The 23,029-nt window shown below is 38.1% G+C and overlaps 1 protein-coding gene across 5 annotated transcripts in view; it reads left to right on the plus strand.

Moving 5' to 3' along the window:
• Window positions 1-23,029, plus strand: part of LOC128982911 (ankyrin repeat domain-containing protein 13D) — a 222,057-nt gene that overhangs the window by 137,986 nt on the left and 61,042 nt on the right. For all 5 annotated transcript variants that reach the window (XM_054401977.1, XM_054401978.1, XM_054401979.1 and 2 more), the window contains one exon: window positions 6,648-6,798. In XM_054401977.1, coding sequence (XP_054257952.1) covers window positions 6,648-6,798 — 151 coding nt within the window. The remainder of the gene's footprint in view (window positions 1-6,647; window positions 6,799-23,029) is intronic.

Genomic DNA, 23,029 nt, shown 5'->3' on the forward strand with positions numbered 1-23,029 from the left:
AAAAATGCTACAATGATATAATTATCGCTGAGATCAGAAGTAACACCATACAAGCTACTACAATTCTTTCTTCTATAGACTGTTTTTGGGATATAGTTAGTTGTGGTGTGCATGTTACAGTTTTACATTAATGATGTCTTATTTTCATTTTTTTATTTAAGATTTTTATAACTATTTAAGTTTTAGTAAGCTTTTGTATTTTGTCCACTCTTTTTGTATCAAACTTTATAATAAATAATTAGTTATTGCACTTTAGTTGTTTTTTAAAAATTACTTTATTGTTAATTAATGACCATTAACAAAACTCCGCAAAATAATAATTTCCGATTGTAATGATATCTATAATGTCGTCTAGATCTCATCTCTTATTATGATAAGGAAAAAGAATATTGTCTCAAACTTAAAATCCAGTCTTGTCCATCCTAGGTACAACAATGACATTCATACCACAACTATGCTCAGATCTGTTGTCATGAACATGAACGTCAGCTTCAGAAAAACTCTAGTTAATAGTTCAATTACAGTAGAACCCCTCATATCCGATCATGACGGGACCTGGCCATGGTCGGAACAGCCAAAAAAGTCAGATATCGGGAGGAGCACAAACTCACGGCCTCCTTTAACTACAGGCCGCGGCCAGCGAGAATTGGCAACGTCGCACCAAGCAGTAACTCCCGGCCGTTTCACTATTACGGTAGTACGAAACTAGTGGTCGCGGTTTAAATATACTGCATTTTTACACCCTTAAAATTGAGATAAAATTTTGAAATTTGGTACAAAGCTAGGGAATAAACTCTTCATGCCAATAGTATGGTTTTGAAAATTAAAATTTCATTTGGTAGTATATATAAATATTTTTAATATTAACACTTAAGAAAAAGTTTGGAAAAGTAAAGTGAAAAAGTTAGTCGCCTACGATCATTTTTGTTCGTTGGTCAGAGAAGTTTCGTCTGTGAGAAAGTTGTAGATAATAAATATACTTTACTGTTCGTATTTAACTTTTCCTTCTATCATGCTTAGTTTTGTTAAAATTTTGGGTTGAACAGAGCAACCAAATCTTAGTTTTATGTCACGGCGCGGCGAGTAGCGCTGCCCGCGAGGTGTAGTGTAGTATTGCGAAGCTAATAATTAATTTATGCCAACTGAATTATTTCAAGCAAGTTGATATGCCTTTTAGTTATCCTAAAGAATATTACTTTTGTATGAAACAGTGCTTTAATATACACATTCCTAACCAGTACAGAAGTTATAACTGAAAGCTCTACCTGTGTTTCTTATATTTTCCCATAGTAGGCCTAAGTAATATTATTACAGCCAACAGCACAGCATTGAATGCATTTTGAAGACAGGTTAACTATTTACTACAATCCAACCAACAAGTTTACACGTACACGGTGCACACTGCAAGACTTAATGTCTTCATAATTAAATACGGTAGCCTAATACAGAAATGCCCTTTTCCTTTTAGTTTTAATAATTTTGCTGTAGTTTATTATGAATTTTAAGTATGTGGTTTATTTACACGTTATTATGTAGTATTAGGAGAAATAAAAATATTACTTCATTCATTCTTTTATTGCGCTACTATTAATAACAAATCCATTGATAATATTCCCGCAACAGACAATCGGAAGGCGGAGCTTGCGATACTTTTAGCTTAGCGCTCATCAACCAATAGCGGCGTGGCGACCAACATCTTGATAGAATTAGGTGGAATTAGCGAATAACTAAAATTAGCGACAATGTATAATTAGCGTGCAGTTGTTCTTCTGTGTTGGCTGGTTTTTAGTAACAGTGGTTTTAATGTCAGATATTGATATTTCAGAAATAGCTGAAACTGTTTGTATTTGTGGAATAAATTTGAAGGAAATAGTGTCAAAAATTATTTTGAGAATGAGCAATATTTTGTTAAATAACTACACGAAAGTAAAGAAAGACAAAAATAATAGCCACTGTAACCAAAGAAAAATGTCAATCCTTTCTTGAATAAAATAATATTTTAGTTATTGCTTTTGTTAATTTTTACTTTGTATAGTAAACGTAATCATTCTAACAATTGATAAAACAATAGCTTACATAGAAGCTGTAACAAAATAACATTATAAATAGGATTTAAATTTTATGTATTTAACAAATAATAAATAATAGAGTAAATACGTAGAAGAGACGGAAGAAAACTACAATTATAGGCATAATACTTACATGTTCAATGTACCGTAAAAGGTTTTAATAAATATTGTTTTATATTCTTGTATTGGCACAAAAGCCTCTTATAATTCTTTCCTTCTTTTCCTACACATCAGTATTGTCAGATATAAAACATCTAAATTAATGGATAATTTGTGTGCTTGTTACAATCCTCCGCGGCGCGAGCACGAGCGTTCAGTGGTGTAGCGTAGCAGTAGCCATCCAGCCATCCGATGCGGTGTTGCCACTTCGAACGCCGCGGCCTGTAGTTAAAGGAGGCCGTGATAAACTGCAGTCTCCACAACATCAGTAGTCGTCTCCCGCAACCGCGGCAACACCTGTGAATGTAACTTGCAGTCTCTGCGACATCGGGAAAGGACTCTCACGACCGCGACAACACCCGTGAGCATAGTCTGCAGTCACCGCAACATCGGTAATCGTCTCCAGGGACATCGGTAATCCTCTCCCGTGTCCAGGGCAACAGCTGTGAGCGTAACTTGCAGTCTCTGCAACATCAGTAATCGACTCTCACGACTGCGGCAACAGCCGTGAGCATAACCTGCAGTCACTGCGACATCGGTAATTGTCTCCTGCGTCCCCTGCAACAGCCGTGAGCGCAACTTGCAGTCTCTGCAACTTCAGTAATGGTTTCCTGCGACCACAGCAACACCCGTTATCGGCAGTGGTAATAGTCTGCAACGATTACAGCAACATCTTCAATCGGCCTTTCGGTTAACCGATCGCGCTCGGGGTTATCGTCCTAGATAGGAAACAAGTAGATGTTCCAACACTAGATATTCCGAGGTCGGATATGAGGGGTTCTACTGTATATCAACAGAAAAAGTTGTACTATTTATGTTTAAAGTAATTTCACTAAGTAAGGTGTGTTTGCCACAGCACAGTGCAAAGGTACGGAAGGCACCTATAACAAAAATGTCCTTTATATAAAATTATTTTTGAAGGAAAAAAAGCAACTTGAATTTAGAATTTGGTAGAAAGGAAGGCTATTTACAACTAACTCACCAAAAGAATGAGTCCCAGGAGGTTAAAATAACACACCTCGTTGCTGTACCTGTTGCTTGAAATCGAGCAATTGCTAAGTATTACAGGAGTTAATAGTTATTTCAACAATTTCAAATAACCCTCACAATAAGTTTAGTTTTGTTTAAGGAAAGGCTCTAGGCCAGGATTTTAAATTGTAGAAAAAGGAGGATAGCAGCTAGCATACCTTGAAAGTGTGGGTAGGCCATAGAACAAGTAGAAAAACACTGTGTACACAATATTTCGTCCCCTAAGGGACTTTGTCAAGTGTAGAGAAAAAGTACAGTGTTTTTCTACTTGTTCTATGGCCTACCCACGCTTTCAAGGTAAGCTAGCTGCTATCGTCCTTTTTCTACAATTTAAAATCCTCACAATAAGTTTGTTTGATAATTAATTAGATTTACCTTAATTAGTTATATTAAGTATAAATTTGAATGGATTTAAATGGATCAGTGAGGATTTTGATTTACCTTAGGTATCAGAGTCCGTTCCTTATTCCTGCACGACCAGTCAAAACCTCACGGTCTCTAATGCTGTTAAGCAAACATTTCACAGGGACTTACGTTTCATCTATATATTAATTTGAAACTGTTTTTCTTTGTCACAGCTATTTTGAGAGAACGGCTGGGTGTAGAAACTCGGTAGAGGTGTCTAAAGAAAGGTCTTGGTCTGTAGATGAGCCGTCAAAAGAGAAACATGGTGAATTCCCTTGGGGCTCTGCCCCAGTGGCCTTTGAATTCCCATCCCATGTTATTCTTATGGAGGAAAACGGGGGTTTTGTCACAGCTAATTTGAGAGAACGGCTGGGCGTAGAAACTTGGTAGGGATCTCTAAAGAAAGGTCTTGGTCTGTAGATGAGCCATCAAAAGAGGAACGAGGTCAATTCCCTTGGGGCTCTGCCCCAGAAGCCTTTAAAGTTGCCTCCAGATTTGTTTACATTACGACCATATGCATAATTCTACACTACTTTTTAATGAAACAGCTGTTAATATTCAAATTGTGATTGATTGAATTTGTCAAAATGAAGTACAGTATTTGCAATGGGTTTTTCTGATTTTAAAATGGATTTTCTTCTGCATCGTGTCATGTTTTGCAATATAATGTTCTATTACCAAATCAGTGGAAAATCCTACTATCACAGTAACTATTTTCTTTTGGAGTTAACTTATATCTATTGTATGGGTTGGTATCTGCCTTTTTTACCACTTCTTGGAGATTGTACGTAGGTGATATTCGTTGGCATATTGCATCTGTAGACGAAACTTGGGTTGGTGTATAGAATGGAAAGGAGTGAGAAATCTTGGACAATTTGATATAGGCTAAAAATAAAACTGAATTAACACTGTTCTACATTTCTTGAGCAATCATTGAAATAACCGATTTGCAAACAATGGAAACATAGAAAAAGTCATAGAACACAACCAAGTAGAAGAAATAGAAATAATGTTTTTTTTTCATTTATAATCGTTATCATAGACAACCTAATGCGACTATGAGAGGGAAAAATTTGTTGAAAATACTAAAAAAACAAGATCAGCTTTTTGAAAAAAGATAATATATTTAAAAAAGATTTTGATTATATCTAACTGTTGTGTAGATTGTGAGTATTTCCATAATCTTTGAGTCGCCTGTAAATGCAATTGCTCGAATTCGAGCAACAGGTACACTAGTTAATAGCTCAATTTGAAAATATGTTTAAATTTCTTATCAACTCTCTTCTGACTTTTTTTGTAATAGCCGATGTGGTGGCAGTTCACTTAGATAACAGATGTTGTAAAATAACGGTACACACTATTTACTGTAATATTCTGTTGGTTTTCAGTTCATTTCCTTTTCTTGTCTGATATTACACCTAAACTTAAATCTACTTTCTCAAGTCTTGGGATCATAGATACTTCAGTACGTATTGTTCAATGTTTATCAATATACTTCCTGCACTGTTAGAATGACTCTATCACCATTCAGACCATGAATTATTTAGTTTATGTGGTTCGGATTCCACTATAAACTGTAGGTCCCTTAGTTGACATTAGCTGTATGGGCTATTAATTAACAGCTGATATTGTGTCTATAGTAGGGTTCAGTAGACAATGATTGTCTAATATCACCAAACCCCAATACAGGAATCCCACCAAACATTGATCTCTCAATCTCTTGGGGTCTATTAAAGTTAAACAAACCTGTAAATGATAAACATTTAAATTCCTGTGAAGTAGTTAATAATTAGTAATCTTTAGGTCATTTGCCTCATCATTGTTTACTGATACACCAGATACTAAAGACTCATACACTGGGATGGGCTTACTTTATACACTCTGTTCACAACTAAACACATGAAAGTAAACTATCCATTTATAAATCCCAAAGTACCTATGAACTTTTGAGAAAACTACAAGTCACACCCCCATAAACCATATACTTAAAATGTTCGTCATGACGAGAAACCTTGCGCAAAACTCATAAATTGCCTTTTAAGGTTGTAGTTTCTTTCTAAAGGGAACTTTCCATGTACCTAATGTTAAAAATACCTCAGCTGTACTTATTTGTATGTTATTCTTTTAAAGTTGTAGAAGAATCTGATGTATCTATCTGATGTAGAAGACCATAAAATCTCCAAGTTAAGCATTATCTCTTCTATTGAGATGTCGGCCATCCCTTCCTAGATGACTTTTATTAATTATAAAATCTGCCTCTGCGAAATGAGCTCGGAAATTGTTCACATTAGATCAAGTTGATCATTGAAGTGTTCTAAAGCTCTACGATTGATATCTCTTCGACAGATGACACTGTTGGCATTGATCTTGGAATCAGGAAACTTCCGCTGTACTTCTAGCTGTAGACAGCAGGCTAGCCATGCTATGCAATGCCGCACGTTTTCCCCACCCCCCATTATAGCCAGGACGCCCATTATACCCATTCACAAGATCATTTGTACTCACAAGCAAATAGACAACATTTGGCTTAGCATTTGCATACAATTCATGTCTGCTTTGAATTGTTTTAATGGTTGACCCAGGATTGACATCTAGTACTGTCCCGTTCTGTTTACACTTTTTCCCAGAGTGTCTAAGCATTGAATTCCCAACTAACAACACTCCTCCCATAGGAGAAACTGAGGATGGTCCAAGCATACCACTCTCCTCAAAAGTTTTTTTACAATATTGTACGAGTACAACATTGGTTGATTCAGAAAGCTTTTCAATTTCATCAGCTAATAAACCAAAACTATTTTTACATTCTAAACCATCCTGCATTACGCTATCAACTATTTTAGCCATATCAAATCAAATCAAAATAGACAATTTTGTACCCTTATTCTTCCCAGTTTTGTTTTTACTCATATTTTTTTCCATTTTATTTGAGTTAGTAGTATAGATGTGCGTGCTTTGCTTACAAATCTTTGTTCAATCCAATTTCAGGCAACTTTGTGGCTGTGTGAAGACTATCCGTTGAGTCTTCAGGAGCAGATCATGCCTATTGTTGACCTAATGGCTATCTCCAGTTCTCACTTTGCAAAACTGAAGAACTTCATTCAAATGCAACTACCTTCAGGGTTCCCCATCAAAATTGGTAAATGGTTTTTTTGAAGATTTGTCAGGATTATAATTGTTTATTCTTGTTCATCAAGTATTAGAATAGAATATAATAGAATAAAATCTTTTATTGTCATCAAACATATACGTGGAAATATTAGTATGGTATCATACACGAATACCTACTATAATAAAACCCAGTATGGATCACAAAAATAAACAAATGATGTTGTTGGCCCAAATCCTATACTAATAGCATTAACATATGTTTTGGCAGTTCCATTGAAGCAATGTTAAATAATGTTTATTTTCGGGCCAAAAATATCATTTGTTTATGTTTATTATCCATACCGGTTCTTTTCAAGTATTCGTGGTACACAGTACACAGTACACAGTAGGTTATGAAGTACACATATAACCTATATTGTGTTTTACATGTTATAACATCAACTTAACAGTTACACTGAAACATCAGTCTCACAGGCACCCAGGGAATTTTTTATTTCTATTGAGGCAGCCCTGGTGTGTTGGCAGTGCAGACCTTCACAATAGCTTACTTTCTCCCACATTTTGTGACTAAATAAAATCAGTAAAATTTGCTTGTCGAATTAGTGTAATGGATCCTGACTTCAGCAACACAATTTGAGAACTTTTGAACAATGAAAACAGTTATGTCAGTAAAACGTTATGAGATCTTGGCTTCTTGCCTACGAATTTATGATGCAAACACAAGGTGCAAAAAAAAAAAAAAAAAACAACTTATGAAGCTGCTCCAATTTTTGAGATCTTTGCCAAATTCATATCAAACAGTCAAAGTATTTATTGCGAGTCTTCCGAAGTTACAGTAGATGAGATGTAGATACCCTTCAGAGGCAGATGTAGTTTCTATGTAGGTTTATATGCCTAAAAACCCTAAGAAATACAAGATCAATGTCATGTGTGTTGCCGATGCTAAGACATTGTATTTTATACATATATATATATACACTGTTAAAGGCAGTGACATTGTATCTTTATCAGCTGAAGGGAAAAACTTAAGCATTCCCACTCAAGCTGGGGTTAGAGTTAGCAGGCCTTTTGAAGGGTCTAACCAAAATATCACAGCCGACAACTGGTTCTTGTCTCTAGAAGTAGTCGACACACTTTCAAAGAGAAAGCTAATGTACATGGGTACAGTAAGGAAAGACTAAAAATTGATCACCGTTGAATTTCTACCTCACTCAGAAAGATCAGGTGCCTCAAGCCTAGAAACATATACTCTTATTAGTCTTTGTTTGACGGTTACTCTTCACTAAGTAATACACAATAACTAAAAAAGGTATATTTCTGATTTTTATCAAAACAAATCGATCGACTCTTCTTATAGCTTTGTGCCCAAACAAAATATATCATTTGTCTTGATTTCTTCAATGCATCAGAGTGTACAAACAAACACCGAGAAAAAGAGGCCCGAGATCATATGTTATTATAGAAAAACAAAATGTGGTATTGGTTTACTAGACATGCAGTGCACAGTTTTTACATGCAGCAGGAAAACTAGGCGGTGGCCAGTTGCTGTATTTTACCGACTGATCAACATCGGTTGTGTAAATTTTAGTAAAAACATAGTCTATTTGAGTTTTGCAGGAACACCGGTAATGAAAAGGTTTGAGTTCGTAAAACAGCTAGGTCATAAGCTGGTTTTCCCCATCTTCGAGGAAAGACTGGCAGAAACTGTGAATCTTCCAAGAGGTTTGAATTCTAGCATAGAGAACGTTTTGTCAGAAAACAAAACTAAACAGTAAGGAAATCAGCAGAGACAGTAGCAATGGGAAGTAGATGAGAAACAGCCGGACGATCCACAAGAAAAAGGACCAGCCCAAGCAAGTGTCCCAAGTGACGAGATGGAAAAGATGTTCTTCATGCCCTTCCTACAAGAAATAGAAGACAAGCTACATGTGCATTGCTTGTAAAAAAGCAATATGCTTGGACCTGTACGTAAACTGTGTGTTGACTGTGCCAAAGAAAAAAAGTGGTTGAGGTGTACCCACCTCTCATAACAAATTATTAAACTTTTTTCTGTATTAGGTGTTTTTATATTTTTCAACATATTATATTAGTAACAACAAATTTTACATTATTTCAAACGTAGTTTTAAAATCTTATGTTTTATTCAACTTTTATTTTGATAAAGTCAAAAGTTGTTTGGCCTACATATACAGGGTGTTTCAGAATTCGTGTCGGATATTTTAGGGTATTGTTCCTGGGTAAGAAACAAATCCAAATATCATATTTAAATTGACCGGAAGTCTTTAGTTACTCATTCAGCCGCCATTTTGTTTTTTTCGCTTATTAATTGTTTTCAAAAAGGTGGTAAGAGATACAAAACTGAAACTTTGCGAAAACATTTATGACAACTAGGCAAAGCTGCAAAAAAATTATGAACATTTTTAAAATTCATAAAAAAAATGGCGGCCATTTAAAATTTTGTTTCTTAAATAACTCAAAAACGGTTGAGTTTACAAAAATATTACAAGAATAGCTTTTTTAAGACAATTTTATTACAAATCGATTGACACCTTAATCTTCAAGATTGGATGAATAAGATTGGATGAATGAGATATGGCAGCTTTAGTAATACGTGACCGCTGGAGGTTAGATGTAGTGCATGCCGAGGCATGCGGTCTAAGTCTGCCACAACAATGCAACAGTCTCCGTCCGCTTTGCAAATTATTTTTGAACGATTTTAGACTATTTCAAACAATAATTAAATGTTACATAATCCCATAAGTGTCTTTTTTATCAATTATCAATCATTAGGATGGCTTAAAAATTGCTCACCTTTTAACAGTCTTTTAAATTCACACTAAACACTCAAACCTTTTATATCAGCTGTGGTGAAAGTCAACGTACTTGTTTAAAAACTAATCAGCTGATTTTATTTTGTCTGAAGATGTTATTGTTTATTCAATGTAGTCAGTTTCTCTAACTTTTGACACTCACTTTTAAAGTGTACTCTCACTGTATCATCTTTAAATGTGATTGTAAAAAGTTAGAAGTTACTCAACAGCTGATATAAAAGGTTTGAGTGTTTAGTGTGAATTTTAAAGACTATAAAAAGGTGTGCAATTTTTAAGCCATCCTAATGATTGATAATTGATAAAAAAAAAGACACTTTTGGGATTATGTAACATTTAATTATTGTTTGAAATAGTCTAAAATCGTTTAAAAATAACTTGCAAAGCGGACGGAGACTGTTGCATTGTTGTGGCAGACTTAGACCGCATGCCTCGGCATGCACTACATCTAACCTCCAGCGGTCAAGTATTACTAAAGCTGCCATATCTTAGTTAATATTCATCCAATCTTGAAGATTAAGGTGTCAATCGATTTGTAATAAAATTGTCTTAAAAAAGTTATTCTTGTAATATTTTTGTAAACTCAATCGTTTTTGAGTTATTTAAGAAACAAAATTTTAAATGGCCGCCATTTTGTTTTATGAATTTTAAAAATGTTCATATTTTTTTTGCAGCTTTGTCTAGTTGTCATAAATGTTTTTGCAAAGTTTCAACTTTGTATCTCTTACCTTTTTTTTGAAAACAATTAATAAGCGAAAAAAAAACAAAACGGCGGCTGTGTGAGTAACTAAGGACTTCCGGTCAATTTAAATATGATATTTGGATTTGTTTCTTACCCAGGAACAATACCCTAAAATATCCGACACGAATTCTGAAACACCCTGTATATGATTATGATTCAATAAGCAAATCCAAATATAGATATTTGTTATATTCATTTTTATACTCAATTATCTCAGTTTAATAATTTTGATTACTTTTAGTCTTTATTCTTATTTGTAGCCTTCATATTTTTATAAATATCACGTATTGTATATTTTTACTTTGATGGTATTGACGTTTACTAAATTTAATCCAGATTTTTGGGCTATGTTGTAGTTTTTATATTTACTTAAAATTTTATAATATCTTAATTCATTAATTTACTACTGGACCGATTTTATTAATTAATGGGTCGTTGGAAAGCTTAATTCGTGTAGATTTGCAATTAATTATGACAGTTGGTTTTATTTATGATTTATAATTAAAAATAAAAACATGTTTTCCATAAGAAATACATTGAAAACGGTGTTTTTCACACTTTTTATTTGGGCTGCCTTTTCAGTATTTTCAAGAAGTGCATGGTATAATCATAATCATAATCATGTTTATTGGCACATAACGTACAGAGTTTACAGGTAAATGTACAGGTGCTTCGTCATCTTCTTATAACATTTAAAAATAGTCCTTTCTTAAAACTAAATAACAGACTTAAACGTATATTTAGTATTAATAATTAAAAAAATTTTAACATCTAAAAACATTGCATAGTCTGTCTGAAAATTTATAAAGATATTGTCAAGCTTAAAACTAAATAACAGGACTTAAATAATTTAATAATAAAACATATCTGTAAAACATCAAAAATGTACAAAAAGTTTATGGTAGTCAATAAAATATTTGTAAAATTGCATAACAAAAAAAAAATATATATAGCCTATATATCTATCTTTGTAGGCTAACATTGAAAAATCAATTTTACCTATCATCAAATGTTATGGCGAGGAACAGGACCAGCTGTTGAGAATCATATGTTGAGAATCATATAAAAAATCACTAACTTTATAATAGGCCTTTCTAATCAAAATGCTCTTAACATTATCTGCAAATTGTGTTGGAGTCATTGCTAGACTTTTCAAGGTATTTGGGAGTTTATTGTACAATTTAATTCCCATGTAGTGAATGCTCTTTTCTAAAGATGTCGTAGAGTGATGAGGGTATATAAGTAAATCCCGGTTTCTAGTGTTGTAATTGTGGCAATTTTTTTCAATAGAGTACCAATTTAAATTATTTTTAACATGGCACAGAACCTCAAAGATGTATATACATGGTACTGTAAGTATCTTTAAACCTCTAAATATCTCTTTACATGAGCTTCCATGCTGTTTGAGGGTCATGGCTCTTAGGAATTTCTTTTGTACTTTTAAGACGTTTTTTATTAAATTAGATGAACCCCATAATGTTATTCCATATTTCACAAACGGATAAAAATAGCCATAGTACAATATTAGTTTAGTTTCTATGCTGGTACAGTGTGCAAGGCAGCTCATGTTAAAACAAATTGTATTTAGTCTCTTGCATAATGGTATAATATGTTCATGCCAGTTTAGATTTTCATCGCTTATTACACCTAATAATTTTACAGATTTCTGATTACTTAAATCATTGTTGCCAACTTTAAACTTTATTTCACCCTCTCTATATTGTATACTTCTGAAGTGAATTATATTTGTCTTGTCAGCATTCAGCAATAGTCCATTTATTTTAAACCAATGTTCTAATTCATTTATTATTGTCACAGCTGTAAATTCTATTTTTTTGTGCTATTATCTCTAATTAATGCTGTAGTATCATCTGCAAACATAACTATTTCTGCCTTAATATTCATTGGAAGGTCATTAGCATATATTACAAACAAAGCTGGGCCTAAAATTGATCCCTGAGGAACTCCTGACTTTACAGTATCATATTTTGATTCATATTTCATGTTATCTATTTTTAAAGATGTTTTTTGCTTTCTATTAGTTAAGTAGGATCTAAACTATTTCAAACTGTACCCTCTGATTCCATATACTTCTAATTTTTTTAACAGGACATCATGTCTACACAATCAAATGCCTTTGACAGGTCACAACAAATTGCTGCAGTAGTTTGTGATCTGTCCCATGCTCTGTAAATATTATCTGTTAAAGAGATGAGCGCTGAGTTGGTAGAATGGGACTTTCTAAAACCGTGTTGACTTTTAGTTATTAATTTATTTTTCTCTAGATATTCCTGTAATTGTAAATTTGCAGCTTTCTCAAATATCTTTGAAATAACAGGTAACAGTGAGACAGGACGATAGTTTTCAATTAAATTTGTATCACCTTTTTTATAAATTGGCCTAACAATTGAAATTTTAAGTTTTGATGGAAAATCACCAGTTAACAATGATTGATTTATTAATGTGCAGATTGGCAAAGCAAGATGATCTTTACACTCCTTGGTTACAGGAATCTCGTCCCAACCAGTAGCTTTCTTATTTGGTAGTGATTGTATGATCTTTAAAATTTCATTAACATGTACTTCTGTGAACTCAAAAAACAAACTTGTTGAGTTTATCCCTGTTTTACAATAGTTAACAGCTTTTTCTGGTGAACTTTTAATATTCAGTTTCTTTCTTATGTCTAGATAATGATCATTGAAATAATCTGGAATAACTTTGGGGTCTTTAACTATGGATCCGTTAATTAGTATTTAAATAAACCACAGATTCACCATTATTGATTTATTTACTGAATTTCTAGAAATTTTAAAGTCCTTTTTTATTTTTTCTTGATTTTTTAGTTTTTTGACATTTTTTTGTTTTTTTGAATTTTTGTTGTTTTTTTAATGTACTGGCGGCCACTTTTCTTGAAGAGGGTATTAAAAAGCTGGTGCACAGATATAGCAAATGTCTCAATCTCTTTGGTGATTACGTCAAAAAGTAACCATAAATGGACCAAACTTTTGGTAATAAATTTAATTTTTTATATGAACTTGTCTTTTGTTCATAGCATATCGGAGGTTGAAAAAAAAACAACCCTCGTAAGGACATGTTCTTTATTTTTTTTTCTTTTCTTTAAATCTGGGTAATGTAGCCCAAATGGCACTATGATCGGAAAGACCTATATCTTTAACTAGAATGTCTTCTATCTCATGTTTCTCATTAGTAATAATATTATCAATGCAAGTTCCACTGCTAGGTCTGGTCACCTCCATAACATTGACTTTGAAACCATTAAAATATAGAACATTCAAAAATGCATCTGAAGCCTTATTATCTAAGACATTAATATTACAATCAGTAGCTATTAATACATTTAACATTTTCCTCCCTTTCAACTTATTTAATAAATACTGTAACTTTTTCAGAAAACTAGCTAATGTGAACTTGTATGGTACTCTGTATAACGATACAATTATTGTCGGTTTTACAAAGTTCAGAATTTCAATGATGGAACATTCAAAATAAAAATCTTCATTAAACATTTTGAGGTCATTTCTTATTTTATATTCTATACCTGCATTTTGTTTTAATAAAATTGCTGACCCACCTCTTGAACCATTTTTCCTAGCATAGTAGTCAGCTACACAGAATCCATCGATTTTGTTCAACAGTTCTATATTTTCTTTAGGCAACCAATGTTCATTTAAAGATATAATTAAAGTTTTTTTATTTATTTGATCCAAAATTAAGCTCAAGTCATCAAATTTTTCTTTTATTCCTTGAATGTTTATGTGCATTAATGAATCTAAATTATGTGTAATCTTAAAACTGTGTAACCTAACCTAATTTGGCTGGTGTTGTCATCTCTTGGCCGTTTCCCTGTGGGTGTGGACTGCTGTGGCTCACCTCTCTGTCTGTGATGGGACTGACATCCTGCGATGTCCCTTCCGGTAGCTTGTAGAACTCATCATTGTATTTATATGTAAGGGCCTCATTCGTTGCTGCATGGGTTTCAGATGCTGCCTCAATGATTTTATTGTCCAGCCACCTCTTGCCGATTCTATTAAGGTGTTGTCCATGTCGTGTGTGGTGATAACGCTCACTTGAACTCACTTTTACCAGTGTTACATTATTGTGCTGACAACACATTTGTTTCAAAGTTTCATTCGATATCCTGATTTCAGTGTTCACGCAAGACCATTCTGTCAAGTCATATCTTAATGGAAAATCTACAACTATTATTCTTTGCTTGCTGTATTTTTTTATTGTTTTTTATATACTATCCAGGGCATGCTGGGCCTCATTTCTAGCAATGTCATTAGAACCAGCCATTATTAGCAAAAAATCTTCTTCGTTAAGTTTCTCCCCGTCAATATTCTTCTCAATTAAGACTTCATTTGCACAGGCTCCAGATCTTACAAAACCTACTGCCTCAAGAGATTTAGTGTTTCCATTTAGATGATGCGAGAGGTATCAATTTGTAGGAAATTTTATTCCCTTTCAGAATATTACCTTCCACTTTGTTCGATATCGTCACCATTTAAAAGTTATTTGTAAAAAAGCTAAGCAACCACCGAATTTATAGTAATGAGAAAATACTGAGTTAGGGATATTTTTGTTAAACTTTGTACAACTAAATCTAGACTTCTACCGGACCGATATTGTTACTTAATGGGTCGTTGGAAAGCCTAATTCGTGTAGATTTGCAAATAATTATGAAAGTTTGATTTTTTAAAGATTTACCAGGTGAAACCCGTCAAAGTCGATAGTTACTGTTGAGGTTGCAAGCAAGATCGTTTGACTATAAATCAATGATAAATAACTCCATTTTTTGAACAATTTGGGTTGTTCGTGATTCAGCAGTGTGCTATAGGTATGCCCGATCTTAATAATCAATAATTTAAATGGAAGCTGGTATTTCACTGAAGGTTGTTAGGTCAAAACAAATACGATAACGTAATTAGAATTGAGTAAATATATCTAAAACTAAATTCCACATCCAAGATATAATCAAATTTATGTTTTCTGATTGAGCGATACAGTATCTTGAACTTAACTGTTTAGAACTATCAATATCTCAAATGAAAGCCTTTATTACTTGAAGTATTTTAACCATTCCTGGACGGGCAAAATCGTGACATTATAGGAAAAAATTAAAATTAATTTTCTTTATTTGTGTTTTGTTATACAAGTATACATAAAATAAACACAATGGAACACTTCATACTGTCAAAATAATTTTTAACTCGTTTTAGCTATGCGGATATATCTGCTACCCGTCCGCAGATGAGTAGAAAAGCAACGGATATATCCGCCACCTGTCTTTGGAGATTTGACCAGGACAACGTTAGGCAATAAATAAAGAACAATATGTCAACAATAAATAAAGACAACGTAGTGTTGAGGGCAAAACGTCGAGGGGGAGTGTAGGAGTGGCAGGGGGGTGCGCTGGAGAGGGGAAGGCATTGGAGAGTGGTAGGCGTGGGAGAGAGGGGGGAGTGCGGGAGAGAGCGCAGCCATGGTGAAAGCAGGAAAAAGGCGCCTTGGTACCACGAAACATCTAGTTTTTTTTTTTTTTTTTTTTTTTTAGGGAGAGGAGGGAAAATGCTTTTACGCACACAGGTAGCCAGCCTGTAGTGTGAGACTCCTGAAATTATCAGACTACTCACTAAAAAACCCCCTCTACTCTGTTGGACACAGACCTGGAATTGTTTGTCACATTACTTCAAGTCAGGCCAACATGTGACCTAAGCCCTCAGGGCTCGCACCGTTTCTGGCATTTTGATTCTTTATGACCTACACCGCATCCCGGTCAAGGTCGATCTTCTTGGCGCGGAGGATACCCTGGATATAATGTGACACACAGGTCCAATTGTCCTCACCCTCCGTCATAATCGGTATGACCGTGTCCACCGACAGCAGTCCTATTAACTGTTGAGCCTCCAGGCGGGGCCTTTCCCAGCGCTGGCAGTGGAAAAATGTATGTTCCACGTCATCGAGAATGCCTGGGCAGTATATGCAGTCGGGAGACACGGCTTTGCCCATCCTGAACAGGTACGACCGGAAAAAGCCGTGTCCCGTCAGAAATTGGGTGAGGTAAAAGTCCACCTCTCCGTACCGCCGATCAACCCAAGGTTGGACTTGCTGTATCAGTCGCCTGGTCCAGAGTCCCCGTGTCTCCTGTTCCCAGCCCTCCTGCCACAGCTGGTAGGTGCGGGTGCGTTCCTCTGTTCGTGCCTCGTCCTCCCCGCGGCGCCGGTAAATTGCCTTTCTCTCCGCCGCCAAAAGTTTGACGGGGATGACTCCAGCAATCACCAGGACGGCGGGCTCGGACACTGTTCGGTAGGCAGATGCTACCCTCAGTGCTGCCTGACGCTGCACTCGGGCGAGCCGCATCCTGTATGCCTCCTTATTTAGTGCGTCTGCCCACACCTCCGCACCGTACAAGAGTACGGACTGGACCGAAGACATTAACAGCCTTCTACGACTGGACCGAGGCCCCCCGACATTGGCCATCAACCGGCTAAGAGAAGAAACCACCCTAGCGGCCTTGTCCGCTGTTCGGAAGATCTGATCCCGCCAGCTAAGCTTGCTGTCTACCATGACCCCAAGATACTTGGCAGAACGAACAGTTTGAACCTCGACGGCTCCCACCCTCAACGGCACGATGGTGTCAATCCGTTTTTTTGTCAAAATCATGATCTCGGTTTTGCTCAGAGCAAGTGAGAGACCGTGGTCTGCCATCCATGCGTTTATGGTACGCATAACTCGGTTTAGCTTTAGCTGAGCCAGCTCAACGCTACGTGCAGCTATCAAAGCTGCAACGTTGTCTGCGTACCCAACCAAGACCGTTTCCTCAGGCATTTCAGACCTCAGAAGGCTGTCATAAGCGACGTTCCAGAGGTCTGGGCCGAGTATGGAACCTTGGGCAGCACCAGAAGTGACACTCATCGTCCGCGGGCCCTCCGCAGTGTCATACGTTAGGAGGCGAAACTGGAGATAATCCTCTATGATGCGCATGAGGTATGCCGGCACGTGGAAGGTGTTCTCCAGAGCGTCCAGCATATCGCACCACCTCGCCGAATTAAATGCATTTCGCACATCGAGCGTTACGAGCAGCACAACCCTGCGAGAGTAGTGGTTAAAATCCTCAGCTCTCATCACTGCTTGCTTCACCTCCTCAATCGCATCAATCGTTGATCGCCCCGTCCTGAATCCATACTGACGAGGGGAGAGGTCCCCCGCAGCGACAACGGCTGAATTCAGCCGGGAACGGATCAATTTCTCGAGGACTTTGCCAGCCGTATCCAACATACACAGAGGTCTGTAAGAGGATGGCAGATCTGGGTCTCCCTTGCCCTTCCCAACAAGCACAAGCCTAGCTGTCTTCCAGCACAAGGGGAAAACCCCTTCGACCAGGCAGGCGTTGTACATGCTCAAAAGGATCAAGGGGTTGGTAGTCAAAACCTTCTTGAGGACTTCACCGGGTACCCCATCAGGACCAGGAGCCTTGTTGTTCTTCAGGGATATGACGGCCGGCACCAGCTCTTCAGGGCTGAAAAGTGGGACGTCGTCCACCCTTCCGAAATCCCGCAGTGGTCGCAACGCGTGAGCCGGGAAAAGGGACTCGACTATCCTCTCCATAGTGACCCTGTCCATAACGGAAGGTGGAGAGCGGGTTCCAAGTTTCTTGGTTACAAGTTTGTAACCCAGGCCCCACGGGTTGGAATCAACATCGTCCCTTAATTTATCCCAGCAACTGCGTTTACTCCGATTGATGGCTCGACGAAGATACCTCCTAGCCGCCCTATAAGCATCCGACTTACGCCGTCTGTCTAGGGGTTCTCTAGCCCTGGTAGCAAGTCTTCTGGCTCTCAATGCTGCTCGTCGCAATTCCGCAATCTCGGCAGTCCACCAGTACACAGGACGCTTATTGCACCGGTATCTCCTGCGAGGCATAGATTCATCGCAGGCCGAGACAATCAGTTCCATCGTGGATGCAACTAACGCCTCTGCGTGAGGCACGCCAGTTGCGGGATGAATATCCGACGTTCTTCGTAGGATGGCTCCATTGAATTTTGCCACGTCCAGTTTTTTAATGTTCCATCGAACGGGCACTTGACGAAACGCTGCCACTTGTCTCTGATGACCATCCAGGACGTCAAAAATTATGTACTGGTGGTCACTGCCCGTGTAATCCTCCAGGACTCTCCAGGATCTGATCCTTGGCAAAAGGGACTCAGATGCAAGAGTAATGTCTGGGATCGTCCCCCGCATCCCAGGGCGGCGGAAAGTTGGCGTGTTGCCCTCATTCAGTACAACGAGTCCGGCTCTGGCAGCAAAGTCCAGAATATACTTGCCCCGGGAGTTGGTGAGGGTCATTCCCCACTCGACAGCCCTAGCATTAAAATCCCCACCCACGACGACGTGTCCGGTGGTATCGCGCACGCTCTCTTCTAGGCGGTCTATCTTCTCACGAAAGTCACGGATGGCCTCGTTGGGAGTAAGGTAGACACTGAAGTAAGTGACATCCCTGCACCGAACCCAAACGAAACCTCGGCCATTCGCGTGACCCCGCACTTGTACTTTAGCTGCATTACGAGCCCAGAATGCAGCAGTACCAAGACTATCAGGGAACCATAAAGATGGGTCCCTATCTCGATACTGGTACTGTTCGCTGATTAAGAGAGCGTCGACATCGTGTTCGAGGGCAAACTGACAAAGAAGTGCGTCAGCCGTCCTGGATCGCTCCAGATTGCACTGAAGGATTCTTATCTTCGTGGGAGAGATTTCGCTTGCTGTAGAGCAGTTTTAAATACACTACACTGCCCAGACCCAGCTATATGCTTTACGTGTTTGTCAGCGAGCCCATTTTCTTTGCAAAGGAAACAGGACTCGACTTTACAGTCCTTACGGATGTGACCAACCTCCCCGCACCGAAGGCAGTTCTTGCTTCGGTCGGGTCCCTTGCAGTTTCGGGAGGAATGACCGAAACAGAGGCATTTAAAACACCTCTTCACTTCCACTCTCCGTCTGAGCCTGCAGTTGACCCAGCCGACTCTCAGATGCTGGAGTGCCAGCACCCTAGTGGCAAGCGCGTCTGCCATTTCGGCGATTGCCATCCGCTGCTGACTCCTATTGGGTTTTGTGAGCCAAACCCTTAGGATGGCCGTTTGCCCGGCAAGCTCGGGTACAGCTTTCTTCAGGGCCTCAACAACGTCACTCTCCGTCGACACACAATCAATGTCTCGAACCTCAATTGATGTCTTGGGCTCAAGAGCACGGACGGTGCCCTGGCCTTCAACAGCTGCCTTCAGTTCGGCAGTAAAAGCAGCCTTGTCTTTCGACTTACCCAGTTCAAGGAGAACGTCCCCTTCCCGGGTTTGTCTAATCGACCGTACAACCGTATCGGTCTGCTCCGGTTTAGCTTTGGCCTTTATTACGCCCAAGACCTCGGCAAAAGATCTCCCCCCTGAGGGTTTGACAAGGATTGCCTCCGTCCTGGGCTTTTTGGGCCGCGACCTTTTCGGAACAGGGACCGAGCTGGGCCCAGGGCAGCGCTCTTTCATCGGGCAGGGACACCACCTTTTCGGCAATCTTTTCCATGGTCGCCTTGCTTACCAGACGGCAGGCAAAGACAAAGCCAAGGTCATCCTCTAGTTTGGCCATTCCATTTTTGACCACTTGATTTACGGCTCTCTGGGTCCGGAAGGTGTCCAGCATAGCCTTAATGGTCTTTTCCATGTCACGGAGCCGGGTTTCAATGTTACTATCTGCGTCAAAATATTCCTGACGCAGAAGCACAATCTCAGAGCTTTCCGACCGCGACGTCGCTGTGAGGGTTTCCTTCGGCATCCCCACAGCATCTACATCGCCAACATTTTCTGCACCGTTCCCAGCTCCACTTCCCGAAGGAGATCCTAACGGGGGAATCGTAGAGCACTTGAAAGGTGCAGGTGGCGGAGATGTCCTCACGTTTTTCGGTGGTGGCGACCTCTTAAGTTTGGAGCTTCGGACAAAAGGGCTCTGCTCCACTTCAAACGAATTTACTTGCTCATTTGAGCTCCTCTTCAATGATGTGTTTGGGGTATTTTTATCAAAACTCATCGTGTTTTCTCCAGCGCATCGTGCGGCAAGGAGCGGCCCGGAATCAGTCAGGAACGGGTATACCCTCGGGGACAAAAACCCCTACCCCGGTTCCCCGGGGCCCGACCTCCATTTGCCCAGCACCGGATACCTGACGTGCCGGGGGTCACCCGTCGCAATGCAGAGCCCGACCTCTGCATCCATGCCGCACTCCCTGACCAAGGACCGAAGTGGCTGGTTTCTCACGACCCACTGAGAATACCCATCGGCAGTGCAGAGCACACATCAACCCCTGCAACACAACAGGGGCACTCCCAGGGACTCCCAGTGAGTTCGTCGGTCACCCTTTTAGTCGCCTCTTACGACAAGCCCGAGAAGGCTGCGGTACTATTCTAACTCGGTACCGCACGGAGGCACGAAACATCTAGTTACTGCTCAAGCACCTGCCAGTATTTCTGAAGAGAAGGCGGATATATCCGCTTCCCGTCCGGAATATCAAAAACCATAAGCGGATATATCCGCCACCCGTCCTTTATCGCCAAAGACTTAGTCGGATATATCCGTCACCCGTCTGGGAAGGGTTAAGACCAAGACATATAAAATAACCTAAACAAAAATAGAGTTACGTATCATTGATTGCAGATAAGTACTAAAACGATTATAATTATTGTTGATTTGTGATTCAGCAGTGTGCTTTAGGTAGCTTGATCTTAATAATCAATAGCTCAAATGAAAGCTGGTATTTCACTTAAGGTTTTTTTTTGACCAAAACATATAGGGTAATGTAATTGGAACTGCTATAATACATCTTTAATTGAAGTAAAAAATAAAAAAAAATTATATTTTTTCCATGAGTACCGGTAATACATTAGATAAATTAATGATGAATGATGATGCTTGATGACAAATATGTGCTTGCATAGCTTTATTTTAAGCTAAATTGAAATTTTACCTTTGTCATCCAGCTCCTGATTTATTATCAACTTGTTACGGCCGTTTCAGCATCACTGTGCCATCGTCGGACTGTTCATGTGTGTGTTTCGTGTATATGTTTTTGTGTTTTAACGACGCCTTTTGGCTGAACAGTCCGACGATGGCACAGTGATGCTGAAACGGCCGTAACAAGTTGATAATAAATCAGGAGCTGGATGACAAAGGTAAAATTTCAATTTAGTTATAGAACCAGCTCAGGGGCTAGAAGATATGGATTATAATTTATTTTAAGACCAAAATTATGAAAATCGGTCGGGTAGAAGAGCCAAACGAACTAAAAAAATCCCAAATTTAACTCCCATAAGAAATGTACAGGGAGGCAGTTTGTGTATACTGTAACTCAAAATATACTTTAAAATGAGTGAGGATGCTTGATGGCAAATCTGTGGTGCGTCCATACCTTTAGTTTAAGCCAAAATTATGAAAATCGGTCGGGTAGAAGAGCTAACCCGACTCAGAAAAGAAAAACCACTAATTTTTATAGATGGGATGGCAATAATTGGTTTTACCAGTATGCATAATCTAATCATACGAAACATGTGTTAATAATTTAACAGCTAATTGTTATAATGTTATTTATTTTATTTTTCTTTGATTAAATGTTGTTGGTAACAATTTGCTTTTGTGTTTAAAGTGCGTTCCTTATGTTAAGTGTGTGATTCTAATGTTATGTGCTTTCTGTACCATTAATATTAGTGAGTAATGTGGTGTACTGATTTCATAACCATTATTTTACTAGCGACCGTTGTATTTAACCACAACAGGCTCTGTTGCTAGTTTTAACATATTTGAGTTTGGTATCGTCAAAATTAGTTTAGTACCGTAGTAAAAAATCGTAAGAAAATTATAACGTTATTTTAAGGAGCGTTTTGCGGGTCTTGAGTGTTAAAGTTAAGGTGTGTTTTTAAATATGGCTAGTGTCACTGATATTGCCTTTTGAAATACATTGCTTATGGCTCTGTATTTCACAATGGACATGGAAATAAGTATAGTATGCCTATACATTTATTCTTATAATGAATAGTGTAACCATCAACCAAGAACTGACACTTAAAGAACAGACGAACTTTGAAATTAAAGTTCATCTCAAATGTATATTTAAGCTCTTTGTAGCAAACCTACTATACCAAAGGTACCTAAAATGACCTAATGAGTACCTAGTACAGTATATTATCGCGTATTGTCCAGTATACTGCTGTGTTGATTTGCAATTCTGTAATTTTATTGTAATTCCCCATACATTTATCTACATACCAGCTCAAAAGTAGTTGTAAACTACAACCAAGGTTTCAACGCTGGTTGCATTATGATCACGGAGATACTATTGTCGAGAAAATCACATTGTAACAATATTTGGTCGTTTGGGGTTGGGTCAAGGGGTTTCATTGACATAGACACAAAAACAAACAAACTGGGGGCACGAACATTGTTACGGAAAAAGAGTTATAGATAGAGTTCTCACCTGGAGAATAATCTGTACTTATTTAATTGTACCGTCGCTAAAGGGTGGAGGACACTGAGGGTGACAGCAAGAGGCCTACAGTAATAGCTTACTCCTTATATGGGAAATTTGCTGAAATAGCCAAGAACCCACAGGAATAACATGTAAAGCAATTTAATTAACT

The sequence above is a fragment of the Macrosteles quadrilineatus genome, unplaced genomic scaffold (genome assembly GCF_028750875.1).
Source record: "Macrosteles quadrilineatus isolate MER2022 unplaced genomic scaffold, UCM_ALF_1.0 Scaffold_1__1_contigs__length_201487025, whole genome shotgun sequence".
NCBI lineage: Eukaryota > Metazoa > Arthropoda > Insecta > Hemiptera > Cicadellidae > Macrosteles > Macrosteles quadrilineatus.